General features: G+C 47.4%; 1 protein-coding gene across 1 annotated transcript in view; it reads right to left on the reverse strand.

Annotated features, from left to right (window-relative positions):
- LOC144499967 (protocadherin-16-like) overlaps positions 1 to 19,503 on the reverse strand; it is a 502,287-nt gene that overhangs the window by 154,455 nt on the left and 328,329 nt on the right. Inside the window, exons 6-7 of the mRNA XM_078222709.1 lie at positions 17,167 to 18,171; positions 6,454 to 6,641 (exon numbers count right to left, since the gene is read on the reverse strand). Coding sequence (XP_078078835.1) covers positions 6,454 to 6,641; positions 17,167 to 18,171 — 1,193 coding nt within the window. The remainder of the gene's footprint in view (positions 1 to 6,453; positions 6,642 to 17,166; positions 18,172 to 19,503) is intronic.

The following is a 19,503-nucleotide window of genomic DNA, read 5'->3' on the forward strand; positions in this document are numbered from 1 at the left end:
ACGGAACAGCCATGGGGACCTCAATATGCTAATATCTTCATGCACAGGTTCGAACAAGACTTCTTCACCGCACGGGACCTTCAACCGATGCTATACACTAGATACATCGATGACATTTTCTTCCTTTGGACTCATGGTGAACAATCACTGAAACAACTATATGATGACATCAACAAGTTCCATCCCACCATCAGACTCACCATGGACTACTCTCCGGAATCGGTTGCATTCTTGGACACACGCATCTCCATTAAGGACGGTCACCTCAGCACCTCACTGTACCGCAAGCCCACGGATAACCTCACAATGCTCCACTTCTCCAGCTTCCACCCGATACACATTAAAGAAACCATCCCCTACGGACAAGCCCTCCGCATACACAGGATCTGCTCAGATGAGGAGGATCGCAACAGACACCTCCAGACGCTGAAAGATGCCCTCATAAGAACAGGATATGGTGCTAGACTCATTGATCAACAGTTCCGACGCGCCACAGCGAAAAACCGCACCGACCTCCTCAGAAGACAAACACGGGACACAGTGGACAGAGTACCCTTCGTCGTCCAGTACTTCCCCGGAGCGGAGAAGCTACAGCATCTCCTCTGGAGCCTTCAACATGTCATTGATGAAGACGAACATCTCACCAAGGCCATCCCCACACCCCCACTTCTTGCCTTCAAACAACCGCACAACCTCAAACAGACCATTGTCCGCAGCAAACTACCCAACCTTCAGGAGAACAGTGACCACGACACCACACAACGCTGCCACAGCAACCTCTGCAAGATGTGCCGGATCATCGACACAGATGCCATCATCTCACGTGAGAACACCATCCACCAGGTACACGGTACATACTCTTGCAACTCGGCCAACGTTGTCTACCTGATATGCTGCAGGAAAGGATGTCCCGAGGCATGGTACATTGGGGAAACCATGCCGACACTGCGACAACGGATGAATGAACACTGCTCGATAATCACGAGGCAAGACTGTTCTCTTCCTGTTGGGGAGCAGTTCAGCAGTCACGGGCATTCCGCCTCTGATATTCGGGTAAGCGTTCTCCAAGGCGGCCTTCACGACACACGACAGCGCAGAGTCGCTGAGCAGAAACTGATAGCCAAGTCCCGCACACATGAGGATGGCCTCAACTGGGATATTGGGTTCATGTCACACTATCTGTAATCCCCACAGCTTGCCTGGACCTGCAGAGTTTCACTGGCTGTCTTGTCTGGAGACAATACACATCTTTTTAGCCTTTCTTGATGCTCTCTCCACTCACATTGTTTGTATCTTAAAGACTTGATTCGCTGTAAGTATTCGCATTCCAACCATTATTCATGTAAATTGAGTTTGTGTCTTTATATGCCCTGTTAGAACATAAGAACATAAGAAATAGGAGCAGGAGTAGGCCATCTAGCCCCTCGAGCCTGCCCCGCCATTCAATAAGATCATGGCTGATCTGACGTGGATCAGTACCACTTACCCGCCTGATCCCCATAACCCTTAATTCCCTTACCGATCAGGAATCCATCCATCCGCGCTTTAAACATATTCAGCGAGGTAGCCTCCACCACCTCAGTGGGCAGAGAATTCCAGAGATTCACCACCCTCTGGGAGAAGAAGTTCCTCCTCAACTCTGTCTTAAACCGACCCCCCTTTATTTTGAGGCTGTGTCCTCTAGTTTTAACTTCCTTACTAAGTGGAAAGAATCTCTCCGCCTCCACCCTATCCAGCCCCCGCATTATCTTATAAGTCTCCATAAGATCCCCCCTCATCCTTCTAAACTGTTTGTGAACAGAATTCCCACTCACCTGAAGAAGGAGCTTAAGGCTCCGAAAGCTTGTGTGGCTTTTGCTACCAAATAAACCTGCTGGACTTTAACCTGGTGTTGTTAAACTTCTTACTGCGTTTACCCCAGTCCAACGCCGGCATCTCCACACCATTGCCAATGACCACAGACGCTGGTTTAACAATGTTTGCTGGTGATACTACACAAGATTCCATCGTTGGAAGAAAGGCAAATGAACAGTTTGCCAAGAACCATTCAAACTCCACTGAGAATTGGACTGAGAGAGTACAGAAACTGTGCAAAAGACGGAAGGATTCGGGTGATCTCTGAAACTTCAGAGAGAGGAAATGATTGACACGATTCAGAGTTAAAAAGAACGGGTTTGAAATGGGACTGGGAGAAACAGGGTCACAAACAGCTGAAAGAACAGACAAAACAGTCGGACTCTGAGTGAAAATAAGAAGCATCTGAACAACATTCTCCAAACAGACAAAAGAGATTTTGACAAAAGATTAATGAAAAGTTACTGCACAAAACTGACATTTTAACTGAGTTAAACTGAAATGTGAATTTACCACATGTGGGTTTGGAAAGTGATCTTGAGAGTGGAAGCTGGCACTCACAGGACACTAAGGCCAATTGCACAGTGGATTTAATCTCACACTCACACCCTCACACTATCTGACACACTTTTCGTGATTTTGAGCGGCACGGTGGCACAGTGGTTAGCACTACTGCCTCACAGCGCCAGGGACCCGGGTTCAATTCCAGCCATGGGCCACTGTCTGTGTGGAGTTTGCATATTCTCCCCATGTCGGCGTGGGTTTCCTCCGGGTGCTCCGGTTTCCTCCCACAGTCTGAAAGACGTGTTGGTTTGGTGCATTGGCCATGCTAAATTCTCCCTCAGTGTTACCCGAACAGGCGCCGGAGTGTAGCGACTAGGGGATTTTCGCAGTAGCTTAATTGCCGTGTTAATGTAAGCCAACTTGAGACAATAATAAATAAATAACACTTCCTCCCTCCCCCAGCTCACACTCTGTCTCATACTCTCTGTCTCACTCACACTTACTCTTGTTCTGTCTCACATACTCTGTTGCATATTCACACACACACTGCCTCACATTTGCACTCATAGAATCATAGAATCCCTGTGCAGAAGGAGGCTATTCGGACCATCGAGTCTGCACCAACCACAATCCCACCCAGGCCCTCTTCCCATAACCCCATATATTTACCCTGTTAATCCCCCCTGCCACAAGAGTCAATTTAGCATGGCCAATCAACGTAACCCACACATCTTTGAACTGTGTGAGGAAACCGGAGTACGCGGAGAAAACCCACACAGACATGGGGAGAATGTGCAGACTCCACACAGACAGTGACCCATGGCCGGAATTGAACCCAGGTCCCTGGGGCTGTGAGGCAGGCAGCAGTGCTTACCACTGTGCCACCGTGCCGTCCCACTCACTCTCATCTATCTCACTCACACTGCCTCACACCAGTCTGTCTCACACTCTGGGTGGAATTTTCCCGTCCTGTCTGCCATGGGAATTGTAGTGGGAGTGGGTGGACCATGCAAAGATTTGTTGACGTTGGGAGGGAATTCCTAGCCTGGGGGTGAGTGCAGCTGGAAAATCCCCCCTCTGTCTGGAAGGAACTTAAGGAAGGAGTTAGGAGGGCTAAAAGGGGTCATGAAAAGTCCTTGGCAAGCAGGATTAAGGAAAATCCTAAGGCATTTTATACTTATGTAAAGAGTAAGAAGATAGTCAGGGAAAGGGGTGGTTCACTCTAGGATAGTGGAGGGAATCTATGCATAGAACCAGAGGATACTAAATGAATACTTTGCCTCAGTATTCACCAAAGCGAGGGACTTGGTGGATGAGGAGCTGAGGGTAGGATGTGTAGATATTCTGGGTCATGTTGATATCAAAAAGGAGATGGTGTTGGGTGTCTTAGACAGCATTAAAGTAGATAAGTCCCCAGGGCCTGATGGGATCTACCCCAGAATACTGAGGGAGGCAAGGGCAGAAATTGCTGGGGCCTTGACAGAAATCTTTGTATCCTCACTGGTTACAGGTGAAGTTCCAGAGGATTGGAGGATAGCCAATGTTGTTCCATTGTTTAAGAAGGGCAGCAGGGATAATCCAGGAAATTATAGGCCGGTGAATCTTGCATCAGTGGTAGGGAAATTATTGGAAAAGATTCTGAGGGACAGGGTTTCCACACATTTGGAAACAAATGGACTTATTAGTGATAGCATGGTTTTGTGAAGGAGAGGTCGTGCCTCACTAACTTGATCGAGTTTCTCGAGGAAGTGACGAAGATGATAGATGAGGGAAAGGCAGTGGATGTTGGATACATGGACTTCAGTAAATTCTTTGACAAGGTACCTCATGATAGACTGGTATGAAAGGTGAAGTCACACAGGGTCAGAGGAGAGCTGGCACGATGGATACAGAACTGGCTTCGCTATAAAAGACAGAGGGTAGCAGGAGAGCGGTGCTTTTCTGAATGTAAGGCTGTGACTAGCGGTGTTCCACAGGGATCAGTTCTGGGACCTTTGTTCATAGTATATATAAATGATTTGGAGGAAAATGTAGCTGGTCTGATTAGTAAGTTCGCAGACGACACAAAAATTGGTGGAGTTGTGGATAGTGAAGAGGATTGTCAGAGGATACAGCAAGATGTAGACCGGTTGGAGACTTGGGCGGAGAAATGGCAGATGGAGTTTAATCCGGACAAGTGTGAGATAATGCATTTTGGAAGGTCCAATGCATGTAGGAATTATGCAGTAAATGGTAGAACCCTTAGGAGTGTTGACAGGCAGAGAGATCTGGGCGTACATGTCCACCGATCACTGAAAGTGGCAACACAGGTGGATAAGAATCATAGAATCATAGAACCCTACAGTGCAGAAAGAGGCCATTCGGCCCATCGAGTCTGCACCGACCACAATCCCACCCAGGCCCTACCCCCATATCACTACATATTTTACCTGTTAATCCCTCTAACCTACAAATCTCAGGACACTAAGGGGCAATTTTAGCATGGCCAATCAATCTAACCCGCACATCTTTGGACTGTGGGAGGAAACCGGAGCACCCAGAGGAAACCCACGCAGACACGAGGAGAATGTGCAAACTCCACACAGACAGTGACCCGAGCCGGGAATCGAACCCAGGTCCCTGGAGCTGTGAAGCAGCAGTGCTAACCACTGTGCTACTGTGCCGCCCACCACTGTGCTACCGTGCCGCTAAGGTAGTCAAGAAGGCATACGGCATGCTTGCCTTCATTGGTCGGGGCATTGAGTATAAAAATTGGCAGGTCATGCTGCAGCTGTACAGAACCTTAGTTAGGCCTCATTTAGAATATTGTGTACAATTCTGGTCGCCACACTACCAGAAGGATGTGGAGGCTTTGGAGATGGTACAGAAGAGGTTTACCAGGATGTTGCCTGGTCTGGACGGTATTTGCTATGAGGAGAGGTTGGATAAACTCGGTTTGTTCTCACTGGAACGACGGAGGTTGAGTGGTGACCTGATAGAGGATGACAAGATTATGAGTGGCATGGACAGAGTGGATAGTCATCTGCTCTTTCCTAGGGTAGAAAAGTCAAGTACTCGGGGACAGAGGTTTAAGGTGCGTGAGAAAAAGTTTAGAGGAGATGTGTGAGGCACGTTTTTTTACACAGAGGGTGGTGGATATCTGGAACGCGCTGCCCGGGGAGGGGGTGGGAGCAGGTACAATAGTGGCATTTAAAGGGCAACTAGACGAATACATGAATAGGATGGGAATGGAAGGATACGGACTCCATAAGTGCATATGGTTTTAGTTTCGGCTGACATCATGATCGGCGCAGGATTGGAGGGGCTGAAGGGCCTGTTCCTGTGCTGTACTGTTCTTTGTTCTTTGCCTCACAGTCACACAAATCTGATCCCACATGACACAAACTGGCAAGTTTGGATCAAGCCAATCGTTTGAAAAAAACGAACTGAAAATATTTGAAGAGTTAGCTGAATTTAAAATCCAATATTTATTTGGTGAATTGAGAGATTTAAATATTTGTAAATAAAGAAAGCAAACTATATTTTGTATTAAAATTGAATTAATTTCTCTGGGATTCTCAGGTTAAGGAGCAGACAGTTATTTATAACTGGGATGGGCTAACTGCAGCTTCAGTTACACACAAGTGTTCTCAGGGTGTTTCTTTGCTTCCAGCTGTCCTCATTAACTGTCCAAACCCATTGGACAGGGAGGATTTGGAGGCTGTGTACATTTGAATCTGAATGTTTACTTTGCTTCAACTTTGCCAACAATGACGGGAGTTTTGAAAGTGTTGACACAACTTTTTTAAGCTCCTCCTGCGCAACTCAAACTCTTTTATTGATTCATTGTGGCTCTCTTGACGTTCGCACTGGGAAACTGGGACTCCTCAAATGTCTGACATTGAATTCATTTCACTCCAGGATAGCTCAACACACGCCACCCAACACAAACCCAAAACTGGCGCTCCTCCCCCTCCCCTTGTTGCGATTGGATGGTTATAATGCCGTGTACACAACAAATAAAACTGGGAGCGCTGAGAGTTAGCGCTGTCTTTGACCTGATACCTGACTTCTGACCATACAGGATGAAACCTGTGACCTCGGGGTTGCCCTTACCTGAACAACAAGCTCCTTTCCCACAGGCATGTTGGTGAAGGTCGGAGAATTATCGTTCTCATCCAACACCATCACATAGACGGATCCGGTGACCGTGCGTGGAGGAGTGCCGCCATCTTGAACCAGAACTGTAATCTGGTGACTGGCCTGGATTTCTCGGTCAAAGGTCACCCTCGAGCTGATCTCACCTGGAAACAAAATGAAAAGATATTTGAGGTAATGACCATCTCAAACAAGAGAGAATCCAACCATCTCCCCTCGACATTCAATGGCATTACCATCGCTGAAACCCCCACTGTCAACATCCTGGGTTTACCATTGACCAGAAACTGAACTGGACGAGCCATATAAATACTGCAGCTACCAGAGCAGATCAGAGACTAGGAATCCTGTGGCAAGTCACTCACCATCCTGACTCCCCAAAGCCTGTCCACCATCTACAAGGCACAAGTCAGGAGTGTGATGGAATGCTCAAGAAGCCCAACACCATCGAGCAACCCGTTTAATTGCTGCCCCTTCCACGAACAGTCACTCCCTCCATCACCGACATACAGTGGAAGCCGTGTGTACCACCTATAAAATTCACTGCAGCAACTTACCAAAGTTCCTTAGCAACTTCCAAAACCATAACCACCACCATCTAGAAGTACAAGGGCAGCAGATAGCTGGGAACACCACCACTTGGAAGTTCCCCTCCAAGTCACTCACCATCCTGACTTGGAAATATACCACTGTTCCTTCACTCTTGCTGGATCATTAATCTTAATCGGTTAGGGAATGATAGCTTATCGGGGGTAAATGGCAATGGAGGACTTAGAACCATAGAACCATAGAAAATTACAGCTCAGAAACAGGCCTTTTGGCCCTTCTTGTCTGTGCTGAACCATTTTTTGCCTAGTCCCACTGACCTGCACTTGGACCATATCCCTCCACACCCCTCTCATCCATGAACCCACCCAAGTTTTTCTTAAATGTTAAAAGTGACCCCGCATTTACCACTTTATCCGGCAGCTCATTCCACACTCCCACCACTCTCTGCGTAAAGAAGCCCCCACTAATATTCCCTTTAAACTTTTCTCCTTTCACCCTTAACCCATGCCCTCTGGTTTTTTTCTCCCCTCGCCTCAGCGGAAAAAGCCTGCTTGCATTCACTCTATCTATACCCATCAATATCTTATACACCTCTATCAAATCTCCCCTCAATCTTCTACGCTCCAGGGAATAAAGTCCCAACCTATTCAATCTCTCTCTGTAACTCAGCTTCTCAAGTCCCGGCAACATCCTTGTGAACCTTCTCTGCACTCTTTCAACCTTATTTACATCCTTCCTGTAACTAGGTGACCAAAACTGTACACAATACTCCAAATTTGGCCTCACCAATGCCTTATATAACCTTACCATAACACTCCAACTTTTGTACTCGATACTCCGATTTATAAAGGCCAATGTGCCAAAGGCACACTTTACGACCCTATCCACCTGTGACGTCACTTTTAGGGAACTCTGTACCTGTATTCCCAGATCCCTCTGTTCAACTGCACTCTTCAGAGTCCTACCATTTACCCTGTACGTTCTACTTTGGTTTGTCCTTCCAATGTGCAATATCTCACACTTGTCTGCGTTAAATTCCATTTTGTGGAGATGCCGGCGTTGGACTGGGGTGAACACAGTAAGAAGTCTCACAACACCAGGTTAAAGTCCAACAGGTTTATTTGGTAGCAAATACCATAAGCTTTCGGAGCACTGCTCCTTCGTCAGATGGAGTGGAAATCTGTAAATTCCATTTGCCATTTTTCAGCCCATTTTTCTAGTTGGTCCAAATCCCTCTGCAAGCTTTGAAAACCTTCCTCACTGTCCACTACACCTCCAATCTTTGTATCATCAGCAAACTTGCTGATCCAATTGACCACATTATCATCCAGATCATTGATCTAGATGACAAACAACAATGGACCCAACACCGATCCCTGCGGCACACCACTAGTCACAGGCCTCCACTCAGAGAAGCAATCCTCCACAACCACTCTCTGGTTTCTTCCATTGAGCCAGTGTCTTATCCAATTTACTACCTCCCTATGTATACCTAGCGACTGAACCTTCCTAACTAACCTCCCATGAGGGACCTTGTCAAAGGCCTTGCTGAAATCCAGGTAGACAACATCCACCGCCTTCCCTTCATCCACTTTCCTGGTAACCTCCTCGAAAAACTCTAATCGATTGGTCAAACATGACCTACCACGCACAAAGCCATGTTGACTCTCCCTAATAAGTCCCTGTCGATACAAATATTTGTAGATCCTATCCCTTATCACACCTTCCAATAACTTGCCCACCACCGACGTCAAACTTACTGGCCGATAATTTCCCGGATTTCTTTTGGAACCTTTTTTAAACAACGGAACAACATGAACCACCCTTGGAATACAAACAGATCAGCAATGATCTTATCAAACGGCGGAACAGGTTCAAAGGGCCGAATGGCCTACTTCTTCTCCTATTTTGTATGTGCATAAAAACCTGGAACTCTGTCCCTAACCGCACTGTGGGTGTACTGCACTGCTTGCCCAGCCAGCAATGCCAATGTCCCATGAATTAATTTGAAACAATATTTGGGTTAGTTGTTGCTTGTGGAATGCCACACAGAATGGGTTCTCGAGGCGTAACGATTTACAATTTATATTGACGACTTGGATAAAGGGAGCAAATGTATCGTTAAATTTGCTGATGAGATGTGAGCAGCAAAGTAGAAACTGAGAAAATAGGGGCAGCAGTCAGCAACTCGGCTTCCAGCTGGCTCCACCATTCAGCTTGTTGATGGATGATCCTCCGTAACAACACCATCCTCCGCACTCTTTCCAGAAACCTTGACATCTCAAGAGTTTTGGAATTACCCTATTTCCTTCATAGAACAAACAAAAACAAAGAACATTGGGTGGCGCAGTGGTTAGCACTGCTGCATCACAATGCCAGGGGCCCGGGTTTGATTCCCAGCTTGGGTAACTGTCTGTGTGGAGTCTGCACATTCTCCCCATGTCTGTGTGGGTTTCCTCTGGGTGCTCCGGTTTAGATAGTTACATGGGTAAGATGTGTATAGAGGATATGGGCCAAATGCGGGCAATTGGGACTAGCTTAATGGCAAAAACTGGGCGGCATGGACAAGTTGGGCCGAAGGGCCTGTTTCCATGCTGTAAACCTCTAAGACTCTGTAACAAAGAAAAGTACTGCGCAGGAACAGGCCCTTCGCCCCTCCTAGCCTGTGCCGATCATGATGTACCAACTAGACTCAAAAACACCTTCTGCCCTTACTCGGTCCGTATCCCTCTATTCCCTCCCTGTTCATGTACCCATCCAGATGCCTCTTAAATGTTGTTAATGTGCCTGCTTCCACCACCTCCTCTGGCAGCGCGTTCCAGGCACCCACCACTCTCTGCGTGAAAAACTTCCCCCACACATCTCCCTTAAACTTTCCCCCTCTTACCTTGAACCTGTGCCCCCTTGTAATTGACACTTCCACCCTGGGAAAAAGCCTCTGACTATCCATCCTGTCTGTGTCTCTCATAATTTTGTAGACCTCTATCAGGTCTCCCCTCAGCCTCCATCTTTCCAGTGAAAACAATCCTAGTTTATTCAACCTCTCCTCATAGCCAACACCCTCGAGACCAGGCAACATCCTGGTGAACCTTCTTTGCACTCTCTCCAAAGCTTCCACATCCTTCTGGTAGTGTGGTGACCAGAACTGCACACAATACTCCAAATGCAGCCTAACCCAGGTTTTATATAGCTGCAACATGATTTCCCAACTCTTGTACTCAATGCCCTGGCTAATGAAGGCAAGCATGCCGTATGCCTTCTTAATCACCTTGGCCACCTGTGTTGCCATTTTTAGGGAACTGTGGATCTGCACGCCCAGATCCCTCTGTATGTTAATGTTCCGCAGGGTTCTGCCATTTACAGTATAATTCACACCTAAATTTGATCCTCCAAAATGCATCACCTCACATTTGTCCGGATTAAACTCCATCTGCCATTTCCGTGCCCAAGTCTCCAGTCTATCTCTATCCTGTTGTATCCTCTGACAATCCCCGGCACTATCAGCAACTCCACCAATCTTTGTGTCATCCGAAAAGTTACTATTCAGACCCCCCACATTTTCCTCCAGATCATTTATATATACGACAAACAACAGAGGTCCCAGCGCTGATCCCTGCGGAACACCACTAGCTACAGATCCCCATTCTGAAAAACACCATTCCACCGCTACTCTCTGCCTTCTATAACCCAGCCAGTTCTGTATCCATCTAGCCAGCCCACCCCAAATCCCATGGGATTTTAGTTTTGTCCCAGTGGGACCTTGTCAAACGCCTTACTAAAGTCCATATAAACTACATCCACAACCTTCCCTCATCAATTATCTTTGTCACCTCTTCAAAGAAAGGTACATCATCTAAATACAAAGAACAAAGAACAGTATAGCACAGGAAACAGGCCCTTCGGCCCTCCAAGCCTGTGCCGCTCCTTGGTCCAACTAGACCATTCGTTTGTATCCCTCCATTCCCAGACTGCTCATGTGACTATCCAGGTAGGTCTTAAAAGATGCCAGCGTGTCTCCCTCCATCACCCTACTTGGCAGCACATTCCAGGCCCCCACCACTCTCTGTGTAATAAATGTCCCTCTGATATCTGAGTCATACCTCGCCCCTCTCACCTTGAGCCCGTGACCCCTCGTGATCGTCACCTCCGACCTGGGAAAAAGCTTCCCACTGTTCACCCTATCTGTACCCTTCATAATTTTGTACACCTCTATTAGGTCTCCCCTCATTCTCCGTCTTTCCAGGGAGAACAAGCCCAGTTTACCCAATCTCTCCTCATAGCTAAGACCCTCCATACCAGGCAACATCCTGGTAAACCTTCTCTGCACTCTCTCTAAAGCCTCCACGTCCTTCTGGTAGTGCGGCGACCAGAACTGGACGCAGTACTCCAAATGATGCCTAACCAGCGTTCTATACAGCTGCAACATCAGACTCCAGCTTTTATACTCTATACCCCGTCCTATAAAGGCAAGCATACGGCTTGTAGGAAGGGACTAAAGAAGGAAATTAGGAGAGCCAGAAGGGGTCACGAGAAGGCCCTGGCAGGTAGGATTAAGGAAAACCCTAAGGCAGTCTATAAATATGTGAAGAGTAAAAGGATGAGACGTGACGGAATAGGGCCTATAAAAGGTGAAGGCGGGAAAGTCTGTACGGAACCAGTAGAAATGGCAGAGGTGCTTAATGAGTATTTTGCCTCGGTTTTCACAGAGGAGAAGGACATGGGTGGATGTACTGTGGGCTTGCGGTGGACTGAAAAGATTGAGTATGTGAACTTTAACAAAGAGGTTGTGCTGGAATCTTTGAATGGCATCAAGATAGATAAGTCGCCGAGTCCGGATGGGATGTACCCCAGGTTACTGTGGGAGACGAGGGAAGAGATTGCAGAGCCTCTGGCGATGATCTTTGCATTGTCGATGGAGGCGGGAGAGGTGCCGGAGGTTTGGAGGATTGCGGATCTGGTTCCTATTTTCAAGAAGGGGAATAGGGATAGCCCAGGAAATTACCGACCGGTGAGTCTAACCTCAGTGGTTGGTAAGCTGATGGAGAAGATCCTGAGGGACAGGATTTATGAGCATTTAGAGAGGTTTAGTATGCTCAAGAATACTCAGCATGGCTTTGTCAAAGGCAGATCATGCCTTACGAGCCTGGTGGAGTTCTTCGAAAACGTAACTAAACACATTGACGAAGGGAAAGCGGTAGATGTGGTTTATATGGATTTTAGCAAGGCGTTCGATAAGGTCCCCCATGCAAGGCTTCTAGAAAAAGTGAGAGGGCATGGGATCCAAGGGGCTGCTGCCCTGTGGATCCAGAACTGGCTTGCCCAAAGGAGGCAGAGAGTGTGTATAGATGGGTCTTTTTCGAAATGGAGGTCGGTCACCAGTGATGTGTCCCAGGGATCTGTTCTGGGACCCTTGCTGTTTGTCATTTTCATAAATGACCTGGATGAGGAAGTGGAGGGATGGGTTGGTACGTTTGCCGACGACACGAAGGTTGGTGGGGTTGTGGATAGTCTGGAGGGATGTCAGAAGTTACAGAGGGACATAGATAGGATGCAAGACTGGGCGGAGAAGTGGCAGATGGACTTCAACCCAGATAAATGCGTAGTGGTCCATTTTGGCAGGTCAAATGGGATGAAGGAGTACAATATAAAGGGAAAGACTCTTAATACGGTAGAGGATCAGAAGGACCTTGGGGTCCGGGTCCATAGGACTCTAAAATCGGCCCCGCAGGTGGAGGAGGTGGTTAAGAAGGCGTATGGCGTGCTGGCCTTTATCAATCGAGGGATTGAGTTTAGGAGTCCGGGGGTAATGATGCAGCTATATAAGACCCTTGTCAGACCCCACTTGGAGTACTGTGCTCAGTTCTGGTCGCCTCATTACAGGAAGGATGTGGAAAAGATTGAAAGGGTGCAGAGGAGATTTACAAGGATGTTGCCTGGATTGAGTGGCATGCCTTATGCGGATAGGCTGAGGGAGCTCGGTCTTTTCTCCTTGGAGAGACGTAGGATGAGAGGAGACCTAATAGAGGTATATAAGATGTTGAGAGGCATAGATCGGGTGGACTCTCAGAGGCTTTTTCCCAGGGTGGAAATGGCTGCTACGCGAGGACACAGGTTTAAGGTGCTGGGGGGTAGGTACAGGGGAAATGTGAGGGGGAAGTTTTTCACACAGAGGGTGGTGGGCGAGTGGAATCGGCTGCCGTCAGTGGTGGTGGAGGCAAACTCAATAGGGTCTTTTAAGAGACTCCATGGGACTTAATAGGATAGAGGGTTATAGGTAGGCCTAAGAGGTAGGGTTATGTTCGGCATAACTTGTGGGGCCGAAGGGCCTGTTTTTGTGCTGTGGTTTTCTATGTTTCTACACCATATGCCTTCTTCACCACCTTCTCCAACTGTGCTGCCACCTTCAAGGATTTGTGGACTTGCGCACCTAGGTCCCTCTGTGTTTCTATACTCTTGATGGCTCTGCCATTTATTGTATAACTCCCCCCTACATTAGTTCTTCCAAAATGCATCACTTCGCATTTATCCGGATTAAATTCCATCTGCCATTTCTCCGCCCAAATTTCCAGCCTATCTATATCCTGCTATATTGTCCGACAATGTTCATCGCTATCCGCAAGTCCGGCCATCTTCGTGTCATCCGCAAACTTGCTGATAACACCAGTTACACCTTCTTCCAAATCATTTATATGTATCACAAATAGCAGAGGTCCCAGTACCGAGCCCAGCGGAACACCACTGGTCACAGACCTCCTGCCAGAAAAAGACCCTTCGACTGCTACCCTCTGTCTCCTGTGGCCAAGCCAGTTTTCTACCCATCTAGCCACCTCTCCTTGTATCCCATGAGCCTTAACCTTCTTAACCAACCTGCCATGAGGGACTTTGTCAAATGCCTTACTGAAATCCATATAGACGACATCCACGGCCCTTCCTTCGTCAACCGTTTTTGTCACTTCCTCAAAAAACTCCACCAAACTTGTAAGACACAACCTCCCTCTTACAAAACCATGCTGTCACTAATGAGATTGTTCCGTTCTAAATGCGCATACATCCTGTCTCTCAGAATCCTCTCCAACAACTTCCCTACCACGGACGTCAAGCTCACTGGCCTATAATTACCCTACTACCCTTCTTAAATAACGGTACCACATTCGCTATCCTCCAATCCTCAGGGACCTCACCTGTGTCCAATGAAGAAACAAAGATTTCCGTCAGAGGCCCAGCAATTACATCTCTTGTCTCCCTGAGCAGTCTAGGATAGATGCCATCAGGCCCTGGGGATTTGTCAGTTTTAATGTTACCTAAAAAACCTCACACTTCCTCCCTTGTAATGGAGATTCTCTCTAACGGGTCAACACCTCCCTCTGAGACACTCCCAGTCAACAAGTCCCTCTCCTTTGTGAATACCGATGCAAAGTATTCATTTAGGATCTCCCCTATTCCCTTGGGTTCTAAGCATAATTCCATAAGACCATAAGACCATAAGACATAGGAGCGGAAGTAAGGCCATTCGGCCCATCGAGTCCACTCCACCATTCAATCATGGTTGATTTCAACTCCATTTACCCGCTCTCTCCCCATAGCCCTTAATTCCTCGAGAAATCAAGAATTTATCAATTTCTGTCTTGAAGACGCTCAACGTCTCGGCCTCCACAGCCCTCTGTGGCAATGAATTCCACAGACCCACCACTCTCTGGCTGAAGAAATTTCTCCTCATCTCTGTTCTAAAGTGACTCCCTTTTATTCTAAGGCTGTGCCCCCGCGTCCTAGTCTCCCCTGTTAATGGAAACAACTTCCCTACGTCCATCCTATCTAAGCCGTTCATTATCTTGTAAGTTTCTATCAGATCTCCCCTCAACCTCCTAAACTCCAATGAATATAATCCCACGATCCTCAGACGTTCATCGTATGTCAGGCCTACCATTCCTGGGATCATCCGTGTGAATCTCCGCTGGACCCGCTCCAGTGCCAGTATGTCCTTCCTGAGGTGTGGGGCCCAAAATTGCTCACAGTACTCCAAATGGGGCCTAACCAGTGCTTTATAAAGCCTCAGAAGTACATCCCTGCTTTTGTATTCCAAGCCTCTTGAGATAAATGACAACATTACATTTGCTTTCTTAATTACGGACTCAACCTGCAAGTTTACCTTTAGAGAATCCTGGACTAGGACTCCCAAGTCCCTTTGCACTTTAGCATTATGAATTTTGTCACCGTTTAGAAAATAGTCCATGCCTCTATTCTTTTTTCCAAAGTGTACAACCTCGCACTTGCCCACGTTGAATTTCATCAGCCACTTCTTGGACCACTCTCCTAAACTGTCTAAATCTTTCTGCAGCCTCCCCACCTCCTCAATACTACCTGCCCCTCCACCTATCTTTGTATCATCGGCAAACTTGGCCAGAATGCTCCCAGTCCCGTCATCTAGATCGTTAATATATAAAGAGGACTTTGTCCCTGAGAGGTCCGTCTTTTTCCCTGACAACTCTTTTGTTCCTAACATATGAATAAAATACCTTAGGATTCTCCTTAATCCTGTCTGCCAAGAACATTTCGTGACCTCTTTTTGCCCTTCTAACTCTCCATTTGAGTTCTTTCCTACTCTCTCTGTATTCCTCCAGAGCTCCATCTGTTTTCAGTTGCCTGGACCTAACGTACACCTCTCTTTTCTTTTTGATCAGATCCTCAATTTCCCTGGTTATCCACGGCTCTCGAATCCTACCTTTCCTATCCTTCCTTTTTACAGGCACATGCCTGTCCTGCAGCCTTATCAACTGTTCCTTAAAAGACTCCCACATGCCAGACGTGGACTTACCCCCAAACAGCCTCTCCCAATCAACGGCCACCAATTCCTGCTTAATCCGGCTATAGTTAGCCTTCCCCCAATTTAGCACCCTACCCTTAGGACAACACTCGTCCTTGTCCATTACTATCCTAAAGTTAACAGAGTTGTGGTCACTATTTGCCACATGTTCCCCTACCGAAACTTTGACGACCTGACCGGGCTCATTTCCCAGTACGAGGTCCAGTATAGCCCCCTCTCCAGCTGGGCTGTCTACATACTGTTCCAAAGAACCCTCCTGTACGCATTTTACAAATTCCTCCCCGTCCAGACATTAAATACATTAAATTTATTCAGTGACCCGGCCTCCACAGCTTTCTGTGGTAGAGAATTCCACAGGTTCACCACCCTCTGAATAAAGAAGTTCTCCCTCATCTCAGTCCTGAGTGACCCATCCTGTATCCTGAGGCTATGACCACTTGTTCTAGACCACCACCACCCCCCCCCTCCCCCCCTCCACGCCAGAGGAAACAACATCCCAGCATTCAGTCTGCCCAGCCCTGTCAGAATTTTAACCCCTCTTATTCTTCTAAATTCCAGTGATCTGGAATCTTTGATGATGGATTCTCGAATTTTCCCCAATACCGACGTTAGGCTGACTGGTCTCTAATTCCCTGTTTTCTCTCTACCTCCCTTTTTGAATATTGGAGTGACATTCGCTCCCCTCCAATCTGCAGGGACTGTTCCAGAGTCTATAGAATCCTGGAAGATGACCACCAATGCATCCACTGTTTCTAGTGCCACTTCCTTAAGTACTCTGGGATAAAGATTATCAGGTCCTGGGGATTTATCCGCCTTCAATCCCATCAATTTCCCCAACACCATTTCTCTACCAATACTGATTTCCTTCAGTCCCTCCATCTCACTGAACCCTGTGGTCACCAACATTCCTGATATCATATTTGGACAGTGATCAGGAGCAGGAACACTGGCTGATTTCCCCTCTCGCTCTCTCTAACCCAGGGAACATTGGACAGTGATCAGGAGCAGGAACCTGGCTGATTTCCCCCCCCCCCTCTAACCCAGGGATCACTGGACAATGATCAAGAGCAGGAACCCTGGCTGATTTCCCCCCTCTCTCTCTCTCTCTCTCTTTAATCTAGGGATCACTGGACAGTGATCAGGAGGAGGAACCCTAGCTGATTTCTCCTCTCTCTCGCTAATGCGGATGTGCTGTGTCTGATTAATTGCCCTCACTGTACAGTGTCTTGTTGTTGAATACTGGGCTGACTAAGCCATTGTTTAGGAGGGTGGCATTGTCTAAGTGAGTTGATGTTGATTACCTGTCAGTGAGTTGATTTGGAAACTGGTATGAGCTGGGAACAATCTGTAGGTCAATTTGCTGTTGATCCCATGATCTCGATCTGTTGCTAGGATACGTCCAATGGTCGATGTGGGTGGGGTGTTTTCTTGGACTGTGAAGAAATAGCGGTTCTCGCTGAGTTTCGGTGCATTGTCATTCTCATCAGTGACACACACCCTCACCATGGTGGTCCCCGTTTTTTTCTGGTCACCCTCATTACTCGAAGCCACGACTGTCAGACTGAAGAGGTCTTTGTTTTCACGGTCCAGGGCGCTTTTCACATACAACCAGCCACTCTCAGACACAATTCCAAAGTTGGCAGAGTCTCCATCAGAACGGAGATGGTAAGTGACGTGGGTGTCTCTGTCCTGACTCAGAGCACGGACCTGGAGAAACCGGGTGTTAACAGGCGTCCCTTCCTTGACCTCGACTCTATAGGTCAGAGTGTCGAAGATTGGGGCATTGTCGCTCTCATCCTGAACGTGAATCAGCATCGTGAAGGTGGAGCTGAGAGGTGGAGCTCCATTGTCTTTGGCCACAATCTTCAGGTCATAACGTGGGGTCAGTTCATAGCTCAGAGATCCAATCACACGGAGCTTTCCTGACGATCGGTCAATGCTGAACGTTCTCTCTGCATTCGAAACAATGTCAAACTGTACCTGACCATTGGCTCCACTATCCCGATCCTCTGCATTGACTGTATAGATGATGGAGCCAATCTCTGTGTTCTCTGGGACGAGAATGGACTCAGAGGATGTGGGGAACGTTGGTGTGTTATCATTGATGTCAGAGATTGTGACCTTGACTTTTGTGCTACTGTAAGCAGGAGGTGACCCACTGCAGGCTTGGACATCCAGAATCACAACAGGATCAGATTCGTGGTCCAGGGGGATGCTTGTCCTGATCATGCCTGAGCTAACACCAATCGCAAAGTAGCCGTTGGGATCTCCAGAGGAAATGGTGTAGGAGACTGAATCGGAATGACCTGCCATTCAAGAAAAAAACAAGGCAATCAGTTCAAAACACTGTAACGTGGATAAACACCGAGACTTCCTCAGGTCTGAACCAACACACCTCGGCTCAAACAATTGTTCCTGCAGCACCTTGATTTGATTTGATTTGATTTGATTTAATTTTGTCACATGTATTAGCATGCAGTGAAAAGTATTGTTTCTTGTGCATTATACAGATAAGCATACCTTTCATAGAGAAGGAAATGAGAGAGTGCAGAATGTAGTGTTACAGTCATAAGAACATAAGAAATAGGAGCAGGAGTAGGCCATCTAGCCCCTCGAGCCTGCCCCGCCATTCAATAAGATCATGGCTGATCTGACGTGGATCAGTACCACTTACCCGCCTGATCCCCATAACCCTTAATTCCCTTACCGATCAGGAATCCATCCATCCGCGCTTTAAACATATTCAGCGAGGTAGCCTCCACCACCTCAGTGGGCAGAGAATTCCAGAGATTCACCACCCTCTGGGAGAAGAAGTTCCTCCTCAACTCTGTCTTAAACCGACCCCCCTTTATTTTGAGGCTGTGTCCTCTAGTTTTAACTTCCTTACTAAGTGGAAAGAATCTCTCCGCCTCCACCCTATCCAGCCCCCGCATTATCTTATAAGTCTCCATAAGATCCCCCCTCATCCTTCTAAACTCCAACGAGTACAAACCCAATCTCCTCAGCCTCTCCTCATAATCCAAACCCCTCATCTCCGGTATCAACCTGGTGAACCTTCTCTGCACTCCCTCCAATGCCAATATATCCTTCCTCATATAAGGGGACCAATACTGCACACAGTATTCCAGCTGCGGCCTCACCAATGCCCTGTACAGGTGCATCAAGACATCCCTGCTTTTATATTCTATCCCCCTCGCGATATAGGCCAACATCCCATTTGCCTTCTTGATCACCTGTTGTACCTGCAGACTGGGCTTTTGCGTCTCATGCACAAGGACCCCCAGGTCCCTTTGCACGGTAGCATGTTTTAATTTGTTTCCATTGAGATAGTAATCCCATTTGTTATTATTTCCTCCAAAGTGTATAACCTCGCATTTATCAACGTTATACTCCATTTGCCATATCCTCGCCCACTCACTCAGCCTGTCCAAATCTCTCTGCAGATCTTCTCCGTCCTCCACACGATTCACTTTTCCACTTATCTTTGTGTCGTCTGCAAACTTCGTTACCCTACACTCCGTCCCCTCCTCCAGATCATCTATATAAATGGTAAACAGTTGCGGCCCGAGTACCGATCCCTGCGGCACGCCACTAGTTACCTTCCTCCAACCGGAAAAACACCCATTTATTCCGACTCT

This window comes from Mustelus asterias, chromosome 10 (genome assembly GCF_964213995.1).
Source record: "Mustelus asterias chromosome 10, sMusAst1.hap1.1, whole genome shotgun sequence".
Classification (NCBI taxonomy): domain Eukaryota; kingdom Metazoa; phylum Chordata; class Chondrichthyes; order Carcharhiniformes; family Triakidae; genus Mustelus; species Mustelus asterias.